The sequence below is a fragment of the Oncorhynchus clarkii genome, unplaced genomic scaffold, assembly GCF_045791955.1.
Source record: "Oncorhynchus clarkii lewisi isolate Uvic-CL-2024 unplaced genomic scaffold, UVic_Ocla_1.0 unplaced_contig_9796_pilon_pilon, whole genome shotgun sequence".
In the NCBI taxonomy this organism is placed as follows: domain Eukaryota; kingdom Metazoa; phylum Chordata; class Actinopteri; order Salmoniformes; family Salmonidae; genus Oncorhynchus; species Oncorhynchus clarkii.
The window spans coordinates 6,949-26,769 of NW_027258064.1; the positions used below are offsets into that span (position 1 = coordinate 6,949).

General features: G+C 41.0%; 1 protein-coding gene across 1 annotated transcript; it reads right to left on the bottom strand.

The window, feature by feature from the left end:
- Positions 1-11,023: 11,023 nt before the first annotated feature.
- Positions 11,024-15,157, bottom strand: LOC139394708 (iroquois-class homeodomain protein irx-2-like). The gene is made up of 4 exons (XM_071142807.1): positions 14,779-15,157; positions 13,356-13,746; positions 12,346-13,044; positions 11,024-11,670 (listed from the first exon to the last, which is right to left on the bottom strand). The coding sequence occupies exons 1-4, from the start codon at positions 15,016-15,018 to the stop codon at positions 11,585-11,587; spliced, it is 1,416 nt and encodes a 471-aa protein (XP_070998908.1). The 5' UTR covers positions 15,019-15,157; the 3' UTR covers positions 11,024-11,584.
- Between the last annotated feature and the right edge of the window lie 4,664 nt (positions 15,158-19,821).

Here is a 19,821-nt window from a genome sequence, read left to right on the forward strand (position 1 = left end):
ATGTTTCTGTGTAATACAGTATGTTGTTACCATTATGTTTCTGTTTAATACAGTATGTTACCATTATGTTTCTGTGTAATACAGTATGTTGTTACCATAATGTTTCTGTTTAATACAGTATGTTACCATTATATTTCTGTGTAATACAGTATGTTGTTACCATTATATTTCTGTGTAATACAGTATGTTGTTACCATCTAGTTTCTGTTTAATACAGTATGTTACCATAATGTTTCTGTTTAATACAGTATGTTACCATAATGTTTCTGTGTAATACAGTATGTTACCATAATGTTTCTGTTTAATACAGTATGTTACCATTATATTTCTGTGTAATACAGTATGTTACCATTATATTTCTGTGTAATACAGTATGTTGTTACCATTATGTTTCTGTTTAATACAGTATGTTGTTACCATTATGTTTCTGTTTAATACAGTATGTTGTTACCATTATGTTTCTGTGTAATACAGTATGTTGTTACCATTATGTTTCTGTGTAATACAGTATGTTACCATTATGTTTCTGTGTAATACAGTATGTTGTTACCATTATGTTTCTGTGTGATGCAGTACTTTGTTACCATGTTGTTTATGTGTAATGCAGTACTTTGTGACCATGTTGTTCCTGTGTAATACAGTATGTTGTTACCATTATGTTTCTGTGTAATACAGTATGTTACCATTATGTTTCTGTGTAATACAGTATGTTGTTACCATTATGTTTCTGTGTAATACAGTATGTTGTTACCATTATGTTTCTGTGTAATACAGTATGTTGTTACCATTATATTTCTGTGTAATACAGTATGTTGTTACCATTATGTTTCTGTGTAATACAGTATGTTACCATTATGTTTCTGTGTAATACAGTATGTTACCATTATATTTCTGTGTAATACAGTATGTTGTTACCATTATGTTTCTGTGTAATACAGTATGTTACCATTATATTTCTGTGTAATGCAGTACTTTGTTACCATGTTGTTTCTGTGTAATGCAGTACTTTGTTACCATGTTGTTTCTGTGTAATGCAGTACTTTGTTACCATGTTGTTTCTGTGTAATGCAGTACTTTGTTACCATGTTTTTTCTGTGTAATGCAGTACTTTGTTGCCATGTTGTTTCTGTGTAATGCAGTACTTTGTTACCATGTTGTTTATGTGTAATGCAGTACTTTGTGACCATGTTGTTCCTGTGTAATGCAGTATGTTGTTACCATGTTGTTTCTGTGTAATACAGTATGTTACCATTATATTTCTGTGTAATACAGTATGTTGTTACCATTATGTTTCTGTGTAATACAGTATGTTACCATAATGTTTCTGTTTAATACAGTATGTTACCATTATGTTTCTGTGTAATACAGTATGTTGTTACCATAATGTTTCTGTGTAATACAGTATGTTACCATTATGTTTCTGTGTAATACAGTATGTTACCATTATATTTTTGTGTAATACAGTATGTTACCATTATATTTCTGAGGAATACAGTACTTTGCTACCATGTTGTTTCTGTGTAATGCAGTACTTTGTTACCATGTTGTTTCTGTGTAATGCAGTACTTTGTTACCATGTTGTTCCTGTGAAATGCAGTACTTTGTTACCATGTTTTTTCTGTGTAATGCAGTACTTTGTTACCATGTTGTTTCTGTGTAATGCAGTACTTTGTTACCATGTTGTTTCTGTGTAATGCAGTACTTTGTTACCATGTTGTTCCTGTGTAATGCAGTACTTTGTGACCATGTTGTTCCTGTGTAATGCAGTACTTTGTTACCATGTTGTTTCTGTGTAATGCAGTATGTTGTTACCATTATATTTCTGTGTAATACAGTATGTTGTTACCATTATATTTCTGTGTAATACAGTATGTTACCATCATATTTATGTGTAATACAGTATGTTGTTACCATTATGTTTCTGTGTAATACAATATGTTGTTACCATTATTTTTCTGTGTAATACAGTATGTTGTTACCATTATGTTTCTGTGTAATACAATATGTTGTTACCATTATTTTTCTGTGTAATACAGTATGTTGTTACCATTATATTTCTGTATAATACAGTATGTTACCATTATGTTTCTGTGTAATACAGTACTTTGTTACCATGTTGTTATGTGTAATGCAGTACTTTGTTACCATGTTGTTTCTGTGTAATGCAGTACTTTGTTACCATGTTTTTTCTGTGTAATGCAGTACTTTGTTACCATGTTGTTATGTGTAATGCAGTACTTTGTTACCATGTTGTTTCTGTGTAATGCAGTACTTTGTTACCATGTTTTTTCTGTGTAATGCAGTACTTTGTTACCATGTTGTTATGTGTAATGCAGTACTTTGTTACCATGTTGTTTCTGTGTAATGCAGTACTTTGTTACCATGTTGTTTCTGTGTAATGCAGTACTTTGTTACCATGTTGTTTCTGTGTAATGCAGTACTTTGTTACCATGTTGTTTCTGTGTAATGCAGTACTTTGTTACCATGTTGTTTCTGTGTAATGCAGTACTTTGTTACCATGTTGTTTCTGTGTAATGCAGTACTTTGTTACAATTTTTGTTCCTGTGTAATGCAGTACTTTGTTACCATAATGTTTCAGTTTAATACTTTGTGTTGTTACCATGTTGTTACCATATTGTACATTAATCGGGGATGTACAGTAATTCGTTTTGAAATAATATAATAATAATACGTTCCTTTTACCCAGATGTGTTTAAAATCCTGTCACACCGTCATCCCCCTGACTGACAGAGATCAGTACTATCTACAGTAGCAGATAAGCCATTCATTTGCCCAGAAGACGTATTAAGTGATTTATCTGTATTGTCCTTAGTAGAGTAGCTATATATACAATGTGACAGTTCTCTCTTACTATTCTCCCCTTAGTTTTAATGGTGCCAGGGAGTTGTATTGACTACGTCGAAAATAACACCCTACTCCCTACATAGAGCACTGATTTTGCTTTCTCTGAACACCTCAAAGTAGTGCACTACGTAGGGAATAGGGTGCCATGTGGGACACAACCACTGTCTGCTCAGAAGGCCTGTCAGCTATAACAACCCAGTTTACTGTGCTACATTTCATTCTCCCAGATTGACAGCGCTTTCAAAGTCCTCTCAGGATATATTTTCACTTGTATGGATTCCTAATGACTTGGCTAAGCTCACGTTAAGAGAAAGGAGCCTCTTGTATCGTTTCATACTTCCACAGTACAATAGCACAGAGCTGTTCCAGTGAGTGAGAAATTCATTATTTTAAATCCATTCTCAGAACCTGACGTGAGATGGAGGTCACAGTTGTCACTTTAAACTTTACACTGAGAACGCTGTGGCTGAGGCATACATTATGAGGAGGAATGCACGACCACACAATGAGGAATATGCATACATGATCTATTTGAAGAGGATCCATACATGATCTATCTGAAGAGGATTCATACATTATCTATCCGAATAGGATCCACCCATGATCTATATGGAGATGATCTATACATTATCTATCCTCATTGGTGGCACTGTTATGCTCAAAGAGGGTAAAGAAGGTGTTTAGCTTGTCCGGGAGCAAGACATCGGTGTCCGCGATGTGGCTGGTTTTCTCTTTGTAATCCGTGATTGTCTGGAGTCCCTGCCACATACATCTCGTGTCTGAACTGTTGAATTGCGACTCCACTTTGTCTCTGTAGACGCTTTGCCTGTTTGATTGCCTTACAAAGGGAGTAACTACACTGTTTGTATTCGACCATACTGTATTCCCAGTCACCTTGCCGTGGTTAAATACGATGGTTCGCGCTTTCAATTTTGTGCGAATGCTGCCATCTATCCACAGTTTTTAGTTTGGGTAGGTTTTAATAGTCACAGTGGGGACAACATCCTCTATACACTTCCTGATGAACTCAGTCACCGTGTCAGTGTATACGTCAATATTATTCTCAGAGGAAACACGAAATATATCCTAGTCCTTATGATCAAAACAATCTTGAAGCATGGATTCCGATCAGTCAGACCAGCGTTGAATAGACCTTAGCACGGGTAGTTACTGTTTGAGTTTCTGTCTATAGGAAGGGAGGAGCAGAATGGAGTCATGATATGATTTGCCAAAGGTTAGGCGGGGTAGGGCCTTGTAGACATCCAGGAAGGGGGAGTAAAAGTGTTAGAGAGTTTTTGAAGTGAGAGTACTACAGGCGATGTGTTGATAAAACTTCGAAAGCGTTTTCCTCAGATTTGCTTTGTTAAAGTCCCCAGATACAATAAATGTGGCCTCAGGATATGTGGTTCCAGTTTGCATAAACTCCTGTGTAGTTCCCTGAGGGAAGACGTGGTATCGGCTTGAGGCGGAATATACACAGCTGTGACTATAACTGAAGAGAATTTTCTTGGGAGGTAATACGGTCAACATTTGATTGTGAGATATTAGAGGACAGGTGAACAAAAGGACTTGAATTTCTTTACGTTATGAGTTGTTAATCATGAAACATACACCTCCGTCTTTCTTCATCCCAGAGAGTTCTTTATTTCTGTCTGCGCGATGTACTGAGAACCCAGCTGAATGTATGGATGGGGACATGTATGGAGAGCCATGATTCTGTAAAACAGAGTATGTTGCAGCCCCTGACGTCTCTCTGGAAGGAGATCCTCGCCCTGAGCTCATCTACTTTACTGTCCAGGGACTGAACATTAGCGAGTAATATACTCAGAAGTGGTGGATGTGTACACGCCTCCTGAGTCGGACTCGAAGTCCACTCCAAATACCTCTTCTCCGCCGACGGCATCTGGAAGAAAACTCTGGGATAAGTTAAATTGCTTTGGGGGATACGAACAAAGGATCCAATTTGGGAAAGTCGTATTCCTGGTCGTAATGCTGGTGAGTTACCTCCAATCTGATATCCCAAAGTTATTTCTGGCTGTATGTAATAACACCAAAAACGTTCTGGGCTAATAATGGCAGAGCAGCTGTACACAAGCCTAAGATGACAATCCGCAATTCCAATGCATTGACTGGTGTGGTGTAAAGCTCGCCACCATTGGACTCTGGAGCAGTGGAAACGTTTTCTCTGGAGTGATGAATCACGCTTCACCATCTGGCAGTCCGACATACGAATCTGGGTTTGGTGGATGCCAGGAAACGATATCTGCCCCAAAGGAGGAGGAATAATGCTGGTTCAGGCAAGGCCTCTTAGTTCCAGTAAAGGGATATATATATATATATATCTACACCTAGTTACACCACCTAGTTACACCTAACTACACAACCTAGCTCCAACTAGCTACACCTAGCTACACCACCTAGCTACACCACCTAGCTCGACCTAGCTCCACCACCTAGATCCACTTGGCTCCAAAACCTAGCTTCACCTAGCTCCAAAACCTAACTTCAACGAGCTACACCACCTAGATCCACCTAGCTCCACCACTTAGATCCACCTATCTCCACCACCTAGATCCACCTAGCTCCACCACCTAGCTCCACCTAGCTACACCACCTAGCTCCACCTAGCTCCACTACCTAGATCCAACTAGCTCCACCACCTAGCTCCACCTAGCTCCACCACCTAGCTCCAAAACCTAGCTCCACCTAGCTCCACCACCTAGATCCACCTAGCTCCGTCACCTAGCTCCACCTAGCTCCAAAACCTAGATCCACCTAGCTCCACCACCTAGCTCCACCTAGCTCCACCACCTAGATCCACCTAGCTCCACCACCTAGCTCCACCTCCTAGCTCCACCTAGCTCCAAAACCTAGCTCCACCTAGCTCCACCACCTATATCCACCTAGCTCCACCACCTAGCTCCACCACCTCACTCCACCACCTTGCTCCTCCTAGCTCCACCACCTAGCTCCACCACTTTGCTCCTCCTTGCTCCACCTCCACCTAGCTCCACCAAGCTCCACCACCTAGATCCACCTAGCTCCACCACCTAGCTCCACCACCTTGCTCCTCCTTGCTCCACCTCCACCTAGCTCCATCTAGCTCCACCACCTAGCTCCACCACTTTGCTCCTCCTTGCTCCACCTCCACCTAGCTCCACCAAGCTCCACCACCTAGATCCACCTAGCTCCACCACCTAGCTCCACCACCTTGCTCCTCCTTGCTCCACCTCCACCTAGCTCCATCTAGCTCCACCCCCTAGCTCCACCACCTTGCTCCTCCTTGCTCCACCTCCACCTAGCTCCACCTCCACCTAGCTCCACTTTGCTCCACCTTGCTCCTCCTTGCTCCACCTAGCTCCACCTTGCTCAACCTTGTTCCACCTAGCTCCACCTAGCTCCACTTTGCTCCACCTAGCTCCACCTAGCTCAACCTTGCTCCACTTTGCTCCTCCTTGCTCCACCTTGCTCCACTTTGCTCCTCCTTGCTCCACCTATCTCCAACTTGCTCCACTTTGCTCCTCCTTGCTCCATCTAGCTCCACCTTGCACCAGCTATTTCCACCTTGCTCCACCTTGCTCCACCTAGCTCCACCTTGCTCCAGCTATTTCCACCTTGCTCCACCTTGCTCCACCTAGCTCCACCTTGCTCCACCTAGCGCCACCTAGCTCCACCTTGCTCCAGCTATTTCCACCTTGCTCCACCTTGCTCCACCTATCTCCACCTAGCTCCACCTTGCTCCTCCTTGCTCCACCTAGCTCCACCTTGCTCCAGCTATTTCCACCTTGCTCCACCTTGCTCCACCTAGCTCCACCTAGCTCCACCTCCACCTAGCTCTGCCACCAAGCTTCACCTAGTTTAACCTATCTACTCCACCTAGCTACACCACCTTGTTCCATCTAGCTGCACCTAGCTAACCTCCTAGCTACACCACCTAGTTCCACCTAGCTACAACACTTAAATCGACCACCTAGCTCCACCTAGCTCCACCACCTTGCTCCACCTTATCCACCTAGCTCCACTTTGCTCCACCTAGCTCCACCTCCACCTAGCTCTGCCACCAAGCTTCACCTAGTTTAACCTATCTACTCCACCTAGCTACACCACATTGTTCCATCTAGCTGCACCTAGCTAACCTCCTAGCTACACCACCTAGTTCCACCTAGCTACAACACTTAAATAGACCACCTAGCTCCACAAAGCTCCACCTTATCCACATAGCTCCACTTTGCTCCACCTAGCTCCACCTCCACCTAGCTCTGCCACCAAGCTTCACCTAGTTTAACCTATCTACACCACCTAGCTACACCACCTTGTTCCATCTAGCTGCACCTAGCTAACCTCCTAGCTACACCACCTAGTTCCACCTAGCTACAACACTTAAATAGACCACCTAGCTCCACCTAGATCCACCACCTTGCTCCACCTTATCCACCTAGCTCCACTTTGTTCCACCTAGCTCCACCTCCACCTAGCTCTGCCACCAAGCTTCACCTAGTTTAACCTATCTACACCACCTTGTTCCATCTAGCTGCAGCTAGCTAACCTCCTAGCTACACCACCTAGTTCCACCTATCTACAACACTTAAATAGACCACCTAGCTCCACCTTGCTCCACCTTATCCACCTAGCTCCACTTTGCTCCACCTAGCTCCACCTCCACCTAGCTCTGCCACCAAGCTTCACCTAGTTTAACCTATCTACTCCACCTAGCTACACCACCTTGTTCCATCTAGCTGCACCTAGCTAACCTCCTAGCTACACCACCTAGTTCCACCTAGCTACAACACTTAAATAGACCACCTAGCTCCACCTAGCTCCACCACCTTGCTCCACCTTATCCACCTAGCTCCACTTTGCTCCACCTCCACCTAGCTCTGCCACCAAGCTTCACCTAGTTTAACCTATCTACTCCTCCTACACCACCTAGTTCCACCTAGCTACAACACTTAAATAGACCACATAGCTCCACCTAAATTCACAGTACACCATTCGAGCCATTCCCATCTGTTTAGTTTCCCTACATTGTGTAGGCCTGGTAGCCTAGTGCTGTAGACAGAGGTTTTAATACATGTCAGATTAACAGTGTCTCTCACCGTGTTACTCTAACTCTCTCCTGTCATAAACCAAAACTGTCAATTAAATAGTGGAAGCCTAGCGCGAGCCCCTAATGACGTTATTTAGATCCTGGAACTGACAAACATCAGAGTTTGACATTCTTTCCCGTTCCCGGTCCTTGATCAGAGCGAGCAGAGGACATCTCTTCCGACACCTTTATGAGTGGACAGGCCTTGGTCTGACTCTGAAAGGTCGACACCACTTTGATGTGTTGTATTCTACACATCTGTATTGGATTTGTTCATAATTCTCTTTCCTTTTCCAACTGGACGGTATTTACGACGCGACCTTAATGGTCAATTAGACCAGTGAGAATGATCTGTTACATTTAGAAAAGGACCAGAGCAGTTATGTCATGAAGGAAACATATATTTTTTGTTTATCACTTATTAACAGCTTTGACGTGGTAATAGACACAGACACTATGAAGATTAGTCTACCTAAGTATATTTATTAGTGCAATAATGGCGATATCATATTGGCTGCATCACGTAAGTGACATATTCACAACCAATGGTAATCCGTAAAGATTTGGTTGAGGCATTGAAAACAGCGCTTACCAGTTTAACACTTGAGGAAAGCGAGAACTACGAACAATATGGCCACTCATATAACGAATCTTTATAGACAACATATTAAATCAGACGTTTAGAAGTATCTTTATTGTAAACATAACCCACCTAACTGGTAATAATGTTAAAATATTTAACACATCGGCTGTCATCTTAATTTGATTAAGTGCTGTAAATATTTATTCATTATAAATGGCTATAATAACGCTTTCTACACACAGGCTAAAGTTGACGCTGTTGTAAAGACGAGCAGCTGTGTATCAGAGATTAAAATGTTGTGGGAAATGACGTGTTGTATAGGATAACGTAGGCATATAGATGAAATAATGAATTATCTACAAATGAACTGCTTATTTGATTAATGCTATGGAGATGTTCTGAGATATACGTTCATCCCATCGGTCACCCAAACCAGCTCTTATGACACATTCATATGTATAGCCCACTCAGATGAGAAACGGTATGTTATTGTGATATAGAGTAATGTATCATACTGTTAAACAGACTACAGTTTTTCTAGAATAGATAGGCTGTAGGCTTTTTGTAAATACAGAGGCCAGCAGGCCGGTGTCAAGTTATTAAACTCTAAGGGAACAAAGATCTAGGACTACATAATTATTAATATTGACTTGATAATTAATCATGACATAAATTCACCGTTAATTGTATTATCCAGGCGGGCTGTGTTTGTTGTGCGGAGTCTCTTTCACCTCATTCCGCTAACACACACAGAGGTGGTGGAATTCTGTTCATGTTCAAAGGCGCTGCTGCACTTCAGCAGAAACTAAATGTATTTTATTGAGAACAAATGGAGAGATTTGAAGGGAGCAGAAAGAGAGAGGCTGTGAGAGAGCGGTAGAGAGAGGCCGTGGATAGGAGCAGAGCAGGCCTCGGTGGAAGGCAGCTCAGAGCCTCTCTGCGTGGAAAGGAAAGCGCCTCTGGGTCTATTTGACAACAGTGAGATCCCCGGGGAGCCCACCTCACATTAAGTCTGCATTTCAATAAATCAGCCCTAATGAAACTAAAGCGACTAGAGAGAGAGAGAGAGGGAGAGAGAGAGTGAGAGAGAGAGAGAGAGAGAGAGAGAGAGAGAGAGAGAGAGAGAGAGAGAGAGAGGTTGTGAGATCTAGGGGGGGTGAAAGGGGCTGCCTGACTCCCCAATAGGTCTACACACACCGGGACAGATATTAGGAAGTTGAGGCGGAAAGGAAAACTTTATAGGTGAAGTGGCGTCCCAAGAGGCTCAATAACATTCACCTTATAAGTCATGAAGAACGTACAGCTCTCTCACCACCTCTCAGAGGACTGGTGAATGAATAACCCAGACAGAAACGTAGGAAATACCGTAAAGCTCTGAGAGAAAAAAGCTGTCCAAACACACATTGTTACAGATATTTAAATGTTGGTGCTGCGCTTTGAAAAACAGATTTCGTTAGCCTGAAGGACGCGATGAAACAATAGGCCTACCAATTAATTGCTTTTCTAATTGTAATTTGTATCACACATATATCATTGTCGCTCACATTTAAATGTTTATGAAAGTGTTCCAATTGTTACAACAACAGAACCTATATTCTATCTTCGAAAATATTTTATAATTTGCCTCCTGTTCAGATGAGGCAAACAGGTTGCAATTCGTATTCTGGAAGTTATGCAAATAGCCTAAATAAAGCATTAGTAGAATAATAATAATAATAATAATAATAATAATAATAGTAATAATAATAATTCCCTTCGCCAAACAAAAACAAATAATCAGATGAAAGGAAGATCAGCGAGGTATAGCCGGTCGGATTAGCGCATGAGACAGGCCATTGGAGCTGGTGGCTGGCTGTTTAGACACCGCTTTATGGATTGTTTAATATCGGCCCGTAAAGAAGGCCGACTGACCGGCAGACTGACTGAGGCTGGGCCAGGGGGATCACCCCGCTGGGAACTCATCATACTGCTCCTAGCGCCGGATTAATCACACTGAAAAATAAACCCCTGACAGCCACGGATATAAGTATATCATTTATATAATGATAAGTATATCATTTATAATAAGCATATAATTTATCCCAACCAAGGTCACGAGTAGTCCCCGGATGCAGCTAAACGCCTATAAGAATGGCGTGAAAAGGCCCTTTAGAAAACGGATAGGTGGTAGGTAAGCTTCTCTCGACTGTGCTGTCTCAAACAAACATATCAATTAATACAGGCTATGCCATTCCCAAAAGTCTTATCGTTTACACTTGATTAATAATTCGATTTCTAAAAGTAGTAGCCTAACCAAAGAGAAATACATTTTCATGCGACAATATAAAGGAGATGAATGAAAAAATGAAAGCAGATTGAAATACAGAGGAAAACATTTTAATTAGGTTTTCCTTTGAATAATAAATAGCACTAACTCGCCAGTATAACACACTAGCGCGTTTCATTTACAATAAGATATAAATTAGTAAAAGTACTCTTGTTAACAAGATTCTGTAACTTTCAAATACGTTTCAAATAAAAACGGGAATAATGTATTTACAAAACAATGTTCAGTGTCCATTGCAATACAACTTGCATAAATTATAGGCAGCATTGTCCATCATTAAAAAAATAAATATCAAATGTATTGGATTCCTCAGGTTCCTCAGCCCCATCTCCAGACCTCATACATCCTTTACAAATAAGATACAGCAGGCCTTATATTATCTTCACATAAAGTATAGTATACCTAACATCGACTTTACATAAAGTATAGTATACCTAATATTATCTTCACATAAACTATAGTATACCTAATATTGTCTTCACATAAAGTATAATATATCTAATATTATCTTCACATAAACTATAGTATACCTAATATTCTCATCATATAAAGTATAATGTACCGTGGCAATGAAGCAGATGCATCCTGAGAAATAACGTCTTCCAAAATCATCACATAAAGCGGGACATTTACTGAGCCAGTCAACGCACATCTCATGAAAACGAAAGTGAAATGGTAGAATAAGTCAGGGTTAATTCATCCCCCAACCCCGAATCAGGTTTAATTAATCCTTCGGGCCTGTCTCTGAGGAGAACAGCTGTAGTGCTGCAGGCCAGGCGTCTTGTCTGAGGAGCAAGATGCAGCTCTCCCCTTTAGAGAAAGGTTAGTTAGGTTAGTGTTAAGACCAGGGTGCAGGGGTGATGGCTCGGGGCTTTAGTCAAAGCAATTGTGACACCTACCTATAGACCTGAATCAGAACCACAACATGACCTTTAGAACCTCACCTTTAGCCCACAGAGTTTGTCCTAAAGTCCTTCCCAGGTTGTATTAAGTAAGAGCTGGAGTTGCAGAGGTAAAGGTCTTAAATAACAAGAAAGTGGCCCACCAGTCACTGATACTATAATAAAAAATTGCACAACTGTTGTTAAAATAAAACATGATGGTATCTAATTATTGTGTAACCAATTATAAAATTTGTAGTCCATAATAACCAATCCAACTAAAGTGATATTTTTAAGTAATGCTGCGTTCCTACTGTGTGAGCAGGTCTCAAGACGTTCTGTTAATAGAACCTCTGTTTATGACAACAACATATCTCTGCTTATTGCCCTGAGAGACAGTCTGACACACAGGCCGACATTACAGCTACCGCCAACTCAGGCCTACACTAGCACTGATTACACGGAGGCCTTCATAAGCCTTCTGCTTAGGGACAACTAGGTATATGTTTCAAAACATCACATATTCAGTCAAAGGCCAATGAAGTGAATTCAAATGCATAAAATACAAGTCCTTCTTTTGAAACTATAATTGCATGTTACGTACCTTTCTTAGAGTATAAATGTGAGGGTCTGAACTGTTCAATGTGGTTAGCGTTCGTTTTAAGCAGAGAGTCAGTGGTGTGTTTATGCATGGTGCTGACCTCAGCAGCAGTCTGTTTGAGTCCGTCGTTAGCAGAGTTATATTGCAGAATCCCTTGACCCTGCAGCGGGCTGAAGTTGCCATAGTTTGTGTAATTACTGTAAAACGGAGACGTGTAGTAGATGGGTCGTCCTAGGATGGAAGAGGCGGAGTACACAGCGCCAGGGACGGCCGGGGAGGGGGTGGAGGAGGTGGAGGTTAGAAGACCGAGGGATGGACAAGTCTGCCCCGGGTGATGCTGCTGCTGCTTCGGGTCTGAAGTAGCGATCTCCGCTAACGACCACAGTTTGGGTTTGACGGCTTGATTGTGACGACCTGAGATTCGGCTGTCAAGACATGATTTGTTGTTGTTTTCCCGGTGGTGATGGTTTAAGACCGAGGCCTCAAGCCCTGTTAGTGGTGATGATGTCACAGGTTTAGGTGACAGGCTTAGGTGTCGTTCATCATTCTCCAGTTCGTGATCATCATCATCATCCTCACATTTGTCCTTAGTATCTGACCCAGACTCACAGACCAGGTCCCCGATTCGACAGCTCACCTTATCCCCATCAGACTCCGCTGAACAAGAATGGTCTGTAAGGGTATCAACCTGCAAACTGATACCTGAAAAAATAAATAAAAAGAGATTGAGACGAAGTAATTACCATATAATAACCATGGCATTCGACATTATTAGGATTACTATTATTGTTAATAATAATAATAATAGTAATCCTAATAATGTCGAATGCCATGGTTATTGTTAATAATAATAATAATAATTAGAACTCGTTCCGTATTATGCCTTCCCACTGAAATGTGTCACCTAGTCTCTGTCATCATGTCGTTAATCATCTGTGGATAACTGTCAATAAAAAACAGCACCGCGCAGCTCGCGCTGTTAACTGGGTCATGGGTTGGGTCTCGTGGTTTACCTTCATCCTCCGCGGACGTCTCGCTGTTGTCAAGATTTTTCTCCAAGCGGTCATCATTCCTCTCTCCGTCTCCATCGTCCTCATCCTCACTCTTATTCCGGGGAGCCCACGTCATCTTGTTCTCCTTCTTCAACCTCCTCCTGGCGTTGGCGAACCAGGTGGACACCTGCGTCAGGGTCATCTTAGTAATGATGGCCAACATGATCTTCTCTCCCTTGGTGGGGTAGGGGTTCTTCCTGTGCTCCTGTAGCCAGGCCTTCAGCGTGGCGGTGGCGTCTCGGGTCGCGTTCTTGCGGTAGGCCGGGTCGTTGAGCTGGTAGGGGTATCCCGGGCTACCGTAGGGGTGGTAGCTGATCGCCCCGGCCATGCCCTGCGCGTCGTAAGGAGAGCTCTGGAAAGGAAAAATGATTTTGAACGTTTTTTGTTATAATTTATAATTTTGGTAATAAATATTAAAAACTTTAAAACATAACTAAACACAACAGGTTGTGTATTGTGGTTGTGTGTATAGAGAGTTACACTTAATGTGTAATGTGAGCTGGGTCTATATACTGCATGTATTACACTGATCATTATCGGTTTGATTCATCGCATTGCATTATGCTAAATAAATGATAAATGATGCGTCGTAATTGCACTAATTTCCAGTAATCACCGCCTAACTTCCTGCTTTTCTTTAGCTAGATTAGTTTTGTTGTCAGAGAGAGAGACGTGTTAGCATATCATTGCTTTACAGCATCACAAATCCAATTAACTACCCAGCGTATGTGCGTGCACCTTTTATAAACGCTTAGAGAACCATGTCATTAGCATTTTAATTCCTCTTTTCATGTTCAAATTTCGCTTATTTCATTTAATATACATTCCAAGAATTTAAATTGCATATATAGTTTGTGACTGTGAAAATGGAGAACAAACTTCATATATTGTATTTCCCATTGGAAGGATTTGATATTAGACTACAGGCTAATTCCAATGAAGGCCATTGGCTTACCAATATCATTCTTTATGGGGGGCATTTTTCCCTAAATGAAGTCCACTCAATTAGCCATGCACTGTGTTAACGGGCCCACGAAAACACACATCACACACAGTAAGAAGAAACACAATAACAAGCCTACAACTTTCACACACGATAGACAATATAATGTACCACTTGATGATTTATCGTTGTGATAAATGCAATGCTTTCTACGAACAATGTTCGAATACATAATGGTGTGCAGGATCTCATCCATTTTACCCTTGAACTGTACAACCCATTAGACCCGCTCTGAAACGGTAGCTCTCTGCACACTGCACGCAAATACTCTACTGTTGGCTACTAAATGACAAAATTAGAGCTAATTATTTTCGACCAGGCTGTCCCTGTATGCATACTGACACAAGTTGTCTAACGAATAAGTGGAAGTAGAGTATATACCATGTAGGAAGGGAATCCCGTGGCAGGGTCTGTGGAGTATGGCATTGGGCTGGAGAAGCCGCTGGCTGAAGCCGTGAAGGCAGCAGCTGATCCGGGGTAAGGACTAAAGGCTGATCCACTGGACGACCTGGCCAGCTCGTCGCTCCTCGGGGCAGCCAGGGCTGAAGCCCCGTAAGCCGGGCAGGAGTAGAGAGCCAGGGAGCCCGGCGGCTGGTAGAGGTAACCCTGGGGGTAAGACATGCCTCACTGAGAGTCTGTTGCTGCTGATTCCAAAGAGGAAAGCACGGAAAATTGACTTCTGTAGAATAATGAGCTCACTAAACAGATCTTCAGACAATTCAAATAAAAATAATTAAAAAGCGACCCCCAAAAGATCAGTAAAGTGCCCTGCACATAGAGGCAGGCGACGTCTCGATCCCCTAGCGTCCGATGTTTTTAGTAGCCTCAACTCTGAAGTGAGGAGTTGGAGGAAGGAGCCAGTGGAGTTCTGAGAACGGTGGAAAACACGAGCTGTCACTCAGCTGATCTGAATATTCCATCTCCGCCCTCTGAAATGGAGCCCTGGCTGGAACAACACGGAGAGGACAGTGGAGGGGGAAGACATTCACTGGCACAATGTTCTTTAGTCTGCTGCAGCTGCGCATATTGTGGAAATTCACTTGTTTTAATGACAATAACGTTCCCATGCTCAAACATCCAGGCAGTATTTATTGCGCAAACTTCTTGTCAATTGAAATAAAAAAATATTCAGTGACTGAACATCATTTTTTATGACAGTAATATTTACTATTCTCCAGGTTTTTCTTCCTTGTCAACTTGCAGTTGATAATTGCGTCAAGTGGAGTATTAGAAAGATGGGGTTCAGCTATAGCACCGAGTGTGTGTCTGTGTGTCTGTGTGTGTGTGCTTGTCTCTCTGTGTGTGTGTGTTTGTGTGTGTGTGCAGTGTGCCGGTCGGCCTGAGGGAGGTGTAACCCACTCCTGCAGCTCGTCGGACACCAGTCCATATTGGGGTTCATCTCCAGGCTCTGCTCCCTCCTGGCTGGTCTCTCCTGGTCCTCAAGTCAACAACGAACTACACTATTATTTCACTGATTTCAAGTTTTATTGGAGACATCTGTTGGACGTGGATACATGTCGAGGCCATATGTAGATTAACAATTAACAATGACAGTTTCATGTTTAAAAAATGCTGAATGGTATTTGGAGGCTAAATAGTGGGCTCATCATCATCATCACCATCAATCATCATTTATTTTTCAAAACAAAATACCAGTTATGAGATGACTACAGTGATATGATTCACATAGCATATGGTCTTTTTTGGGTACAATATATTAAATTAAGCAATAATTTACCAACTGAAACTTTTCAATAATCGACAAAAATGGCAAAGCCTCTGTCCAGTCTCAAATCTGTCCTGAAACTGGACATGTCTTTCAGAATTCTCCCTCGTCTCAAATCTGTCCTGAAACTGAACATGTCTTTCAGAATTCTCCCTCCAGTCTTCATCACAGTCCTACTGTACTTTTGACCACAATGTCAGTTCAACTGAGAACCATCTAATACATTGTTGTACAGTTAGCCAACACAGAGATATATACCACAATGTCAGTTCAACTGAGAGCCATCTAATACATTGTTGTACAGTTAGCCAACACAGAGATATATACCACAATGTCAGTTCAACTGAAAGCCATCTATTACATTGTTGTACAGTTAGCCAACACAGAGATATATACCACAATGTCAGTTCAACTGAGAGCGATCTATTACATTGTTGTACAGTTAGCCAACACAGAGATATATACCACAATGTCAGTTCAACTGAGAGCGATCTATTACATTGTTGTACAGTTAGCCAACACAGAGATATATACCACAATGTCAGTTCAACTGAGAACCATCTAATACATTGTTGTACAGTTAGCCAACACAGAGATATATACCACAATGTCAGTTCACCTGAGAGCCATCTAATACATTGTTGTACAGTTAGCCAACACAGAGATGTATACCACAATGTCAGTTCAACTGAGAGCCATCTAATACATTGTTGTACAGTTAGCCAACACAGAGATATATACCACAATGTCAGTTGAAATGCGTTGTTTTCAGTCAAGTGTGCCGTGCCATACACCTAATTAAAATTCCTTTAATCTGAATTCATTATACACATCAATATATACATTATTCAGTGGCTTAAATTAACAGTATATTTAGTATTTACACCCAGCATAATTTAAATACATAATTGTTATTATTGTTATTGTTATTATTATTATTAAAAGTAAGTATTATTGTTATTATTAAATGCTGATTATATATTATAATTGAATTGTAATAGTTACAATACTTATTAATGAATTAATCAAATAATTTTTATTATTATAATTATATGTGATACTATAACAACGTATACTTCTACATCAATTACTGCTAATTGGAGACATCTTCCACTTTGAAATGTACATCCCACTCTGTTATTATGTCATATAAAAAACAACCAATATTCTCCTTTTAACTGGTGATTACTCCAGTCAGATAACAGTGAAACAGTGTATTATACCAGAGGTCCGTGTGGTTACTTGAGGACACAGCTATAAGCCAGTACAGAGTGGACAGGACCCCTGGTGGGGCTGACGCGGCAGTAGGCAGTGGTGATGTAGGAGGACGGAGCTAACGGCAGGGGGCAGTATCTCATCTAGCCTGGAGAGATCACAACATACTCTCTCTCTCTCTCAACTGTACAGTACAGTCAGTCTCTAGGCAGGCCAGACCTCCGGTAAACCTGCTCTACTCTGTTCTGTTGTATACTATACCAGCAGGATATTCCTCTGTTCTGTTGTACAATATACCAGCAGTACAATCCTCTGTTGTGTTATGTTGTGGTACGTTGTGTTGTAATGTATTGTGATATGTTGTATTGTGGAATGTTGTGGTGTGTCATGTTGTGATGTGTTGTGGTATGTTGTTGTATGTTGTGTTGTGATGTGTTGTGGTATGTTGTTGTATGTTGTGTTGTGTTGTGTTGTGGTATGTTGTTGTCTGTTTAATTGTGGTATGCTGTGTTGTGGTATGTTGTGTTGTATTGTGGTATGTTGTTGTCTGTTTTATTGTGGTATGCTGTGTTGTGGTCTGTTGTGTTGTGATATGTTGTGTTGTGGTATGTTGTGTTGTATTGTGGTATGTTGTTGTCTGTTTTATTGTGGTATGCTGTGTTGTGGTCTGTTGTGTTGTGGTATGTTGTGTTGTATTGTGGTATGTTGTTGTCTGTTTTATTGTGGTATGCTGTGTTGTGGTCTGTTGTGTTGTGGTATGTTGTGTTGTATTGTGGTATGTTGTTGTCTGTTTTATTGTGGTATGCTGTGTTGTGGTATGCTGTGTTGTGGTCTGTTGTGTTGTGGTATGTTGTGTTGTTGTATGTTGTGTTGTGTTGTGTTGTGGTATGTTGTTGTCTGTTTAATTGTGGTATGCTGTGTTGTGGTATGTTGTGTTGTATTGTGGTATGTTGTTGTCTGTTTTATTGTGGTATGCTGTGTTGTGGTCTGTTGTGTGGTGGTATGCTGTGTTGTGGTATGTTGTGTTGTATTGTGGTATGTTGTTGTCTGTTTTATTGTGGTATGCTGTGTTGTGGTCTGCTGTGTTGTATTGTGGTATGTTGTTGTCTGTTTTATTGTGGTATGCTGTGTTGTGGTCTGTTGTGTTGTGGTATGCTGTGTTGTGGTATGTTGTGTTGTATTGTGGTATGTTGTTGTCTATTTTATTGTGGTATGCTGTGTTGTGGTATGTTGTGTTGTATTGTGGTATGTTGTTGTCTGTTTTATTGTGGTATGCTGTGTTGTGGTCTGTTGTGTTGTGGTATGCTGTGTTGTGGTATGTTGTGTTGTGTTGTAGTATGTTGTTGTCTGTTTTATTGTGGTATGTTGTGGTATGTTGTGTTGTGGTATGTTGTGTTATGTCGTGGTATGTTGTTGTCTGTTTTATTGTGGTATGTTGTGTTGTGTTGTAGTATGTTGTTGTCTGTTTTATTGTGGTATGTTGTGGTATGTTGTGTTGTGGTATGTTGTGTTGTGTTGTAGTATGTTGTTGTCTATTTTATTGTGTTATGTTGTGTTGTGTTGTAGTATGTTGTTGTCTATTTTATTGTGGTATGCTGTGTTGTGGTATGTTGTGTTGTGGTATGTTGTGTTGTGTTGTGTTGTAGTATGTTGTTGTCTATTTTATTGTGGTATGCTGTGTTGTGGTATGTTGTGTTGTGGTATGTTGTGTTGTGTTGTGTTGTAGTATGTTGTTGTCTATTTATTGTGGTATGTTGTGTTGTAGTATGTTGTTGTCTATTTTATTGTGGTATGCTGTGTTGTGGTATGTTGTGTTGTGGTATGTTGTGTTGTGTTGTGTTGTAGTATGTTGTTGTCTATTTATTGTGGTATGTTGTGTTGTGGTATTTTGTGTTGTGTTGTATTGTGGTATATTGTGTTCTTTTTTGGTATGTTGTGTTGTGGTATGTTGTGTTGTGGTATGTTGTGTTGTGTTGTGGTATGATATGTTGTGTTGTGTTGTATTGTGGTATGTTGTGTTGTGTTGTATTGTGGTATGTTGTGTTGTGGTATGATATGTTGTGTTGTGTTGTATTGTGTTGTGTTGTGTTGTGTTGTGGTATGATATGTTGTGTTGTGTTGTATTGTGTTGTGTTGTGTTGTGGTATGATATGTTGTGTTGTGATGTATTGTGGTATGTTGTGTTGTGTTGTAGTATATTGTGTTGTATAGTCTTGCGGTATGTTGTGTTGTATTGTGGTATGTTGTGTTGTGTTGTATTGTGGTGTGTTCTAACAATCTACTATAACTACTAAGGACATGGGGACCTCTGGTGGACAACCAGTCTTACAACGAGTCTTACATAATCAGAGACTTTCTGTCAGACTATTCGTCACAGACTGATGGGGCGATTTCAACAGATTGAGACGACAAAGACATACAAGCGTAAATATGTACTTTGCATTTCTAAATCCAAATTTGCGGTTGTTGGGGGGCTAAATATC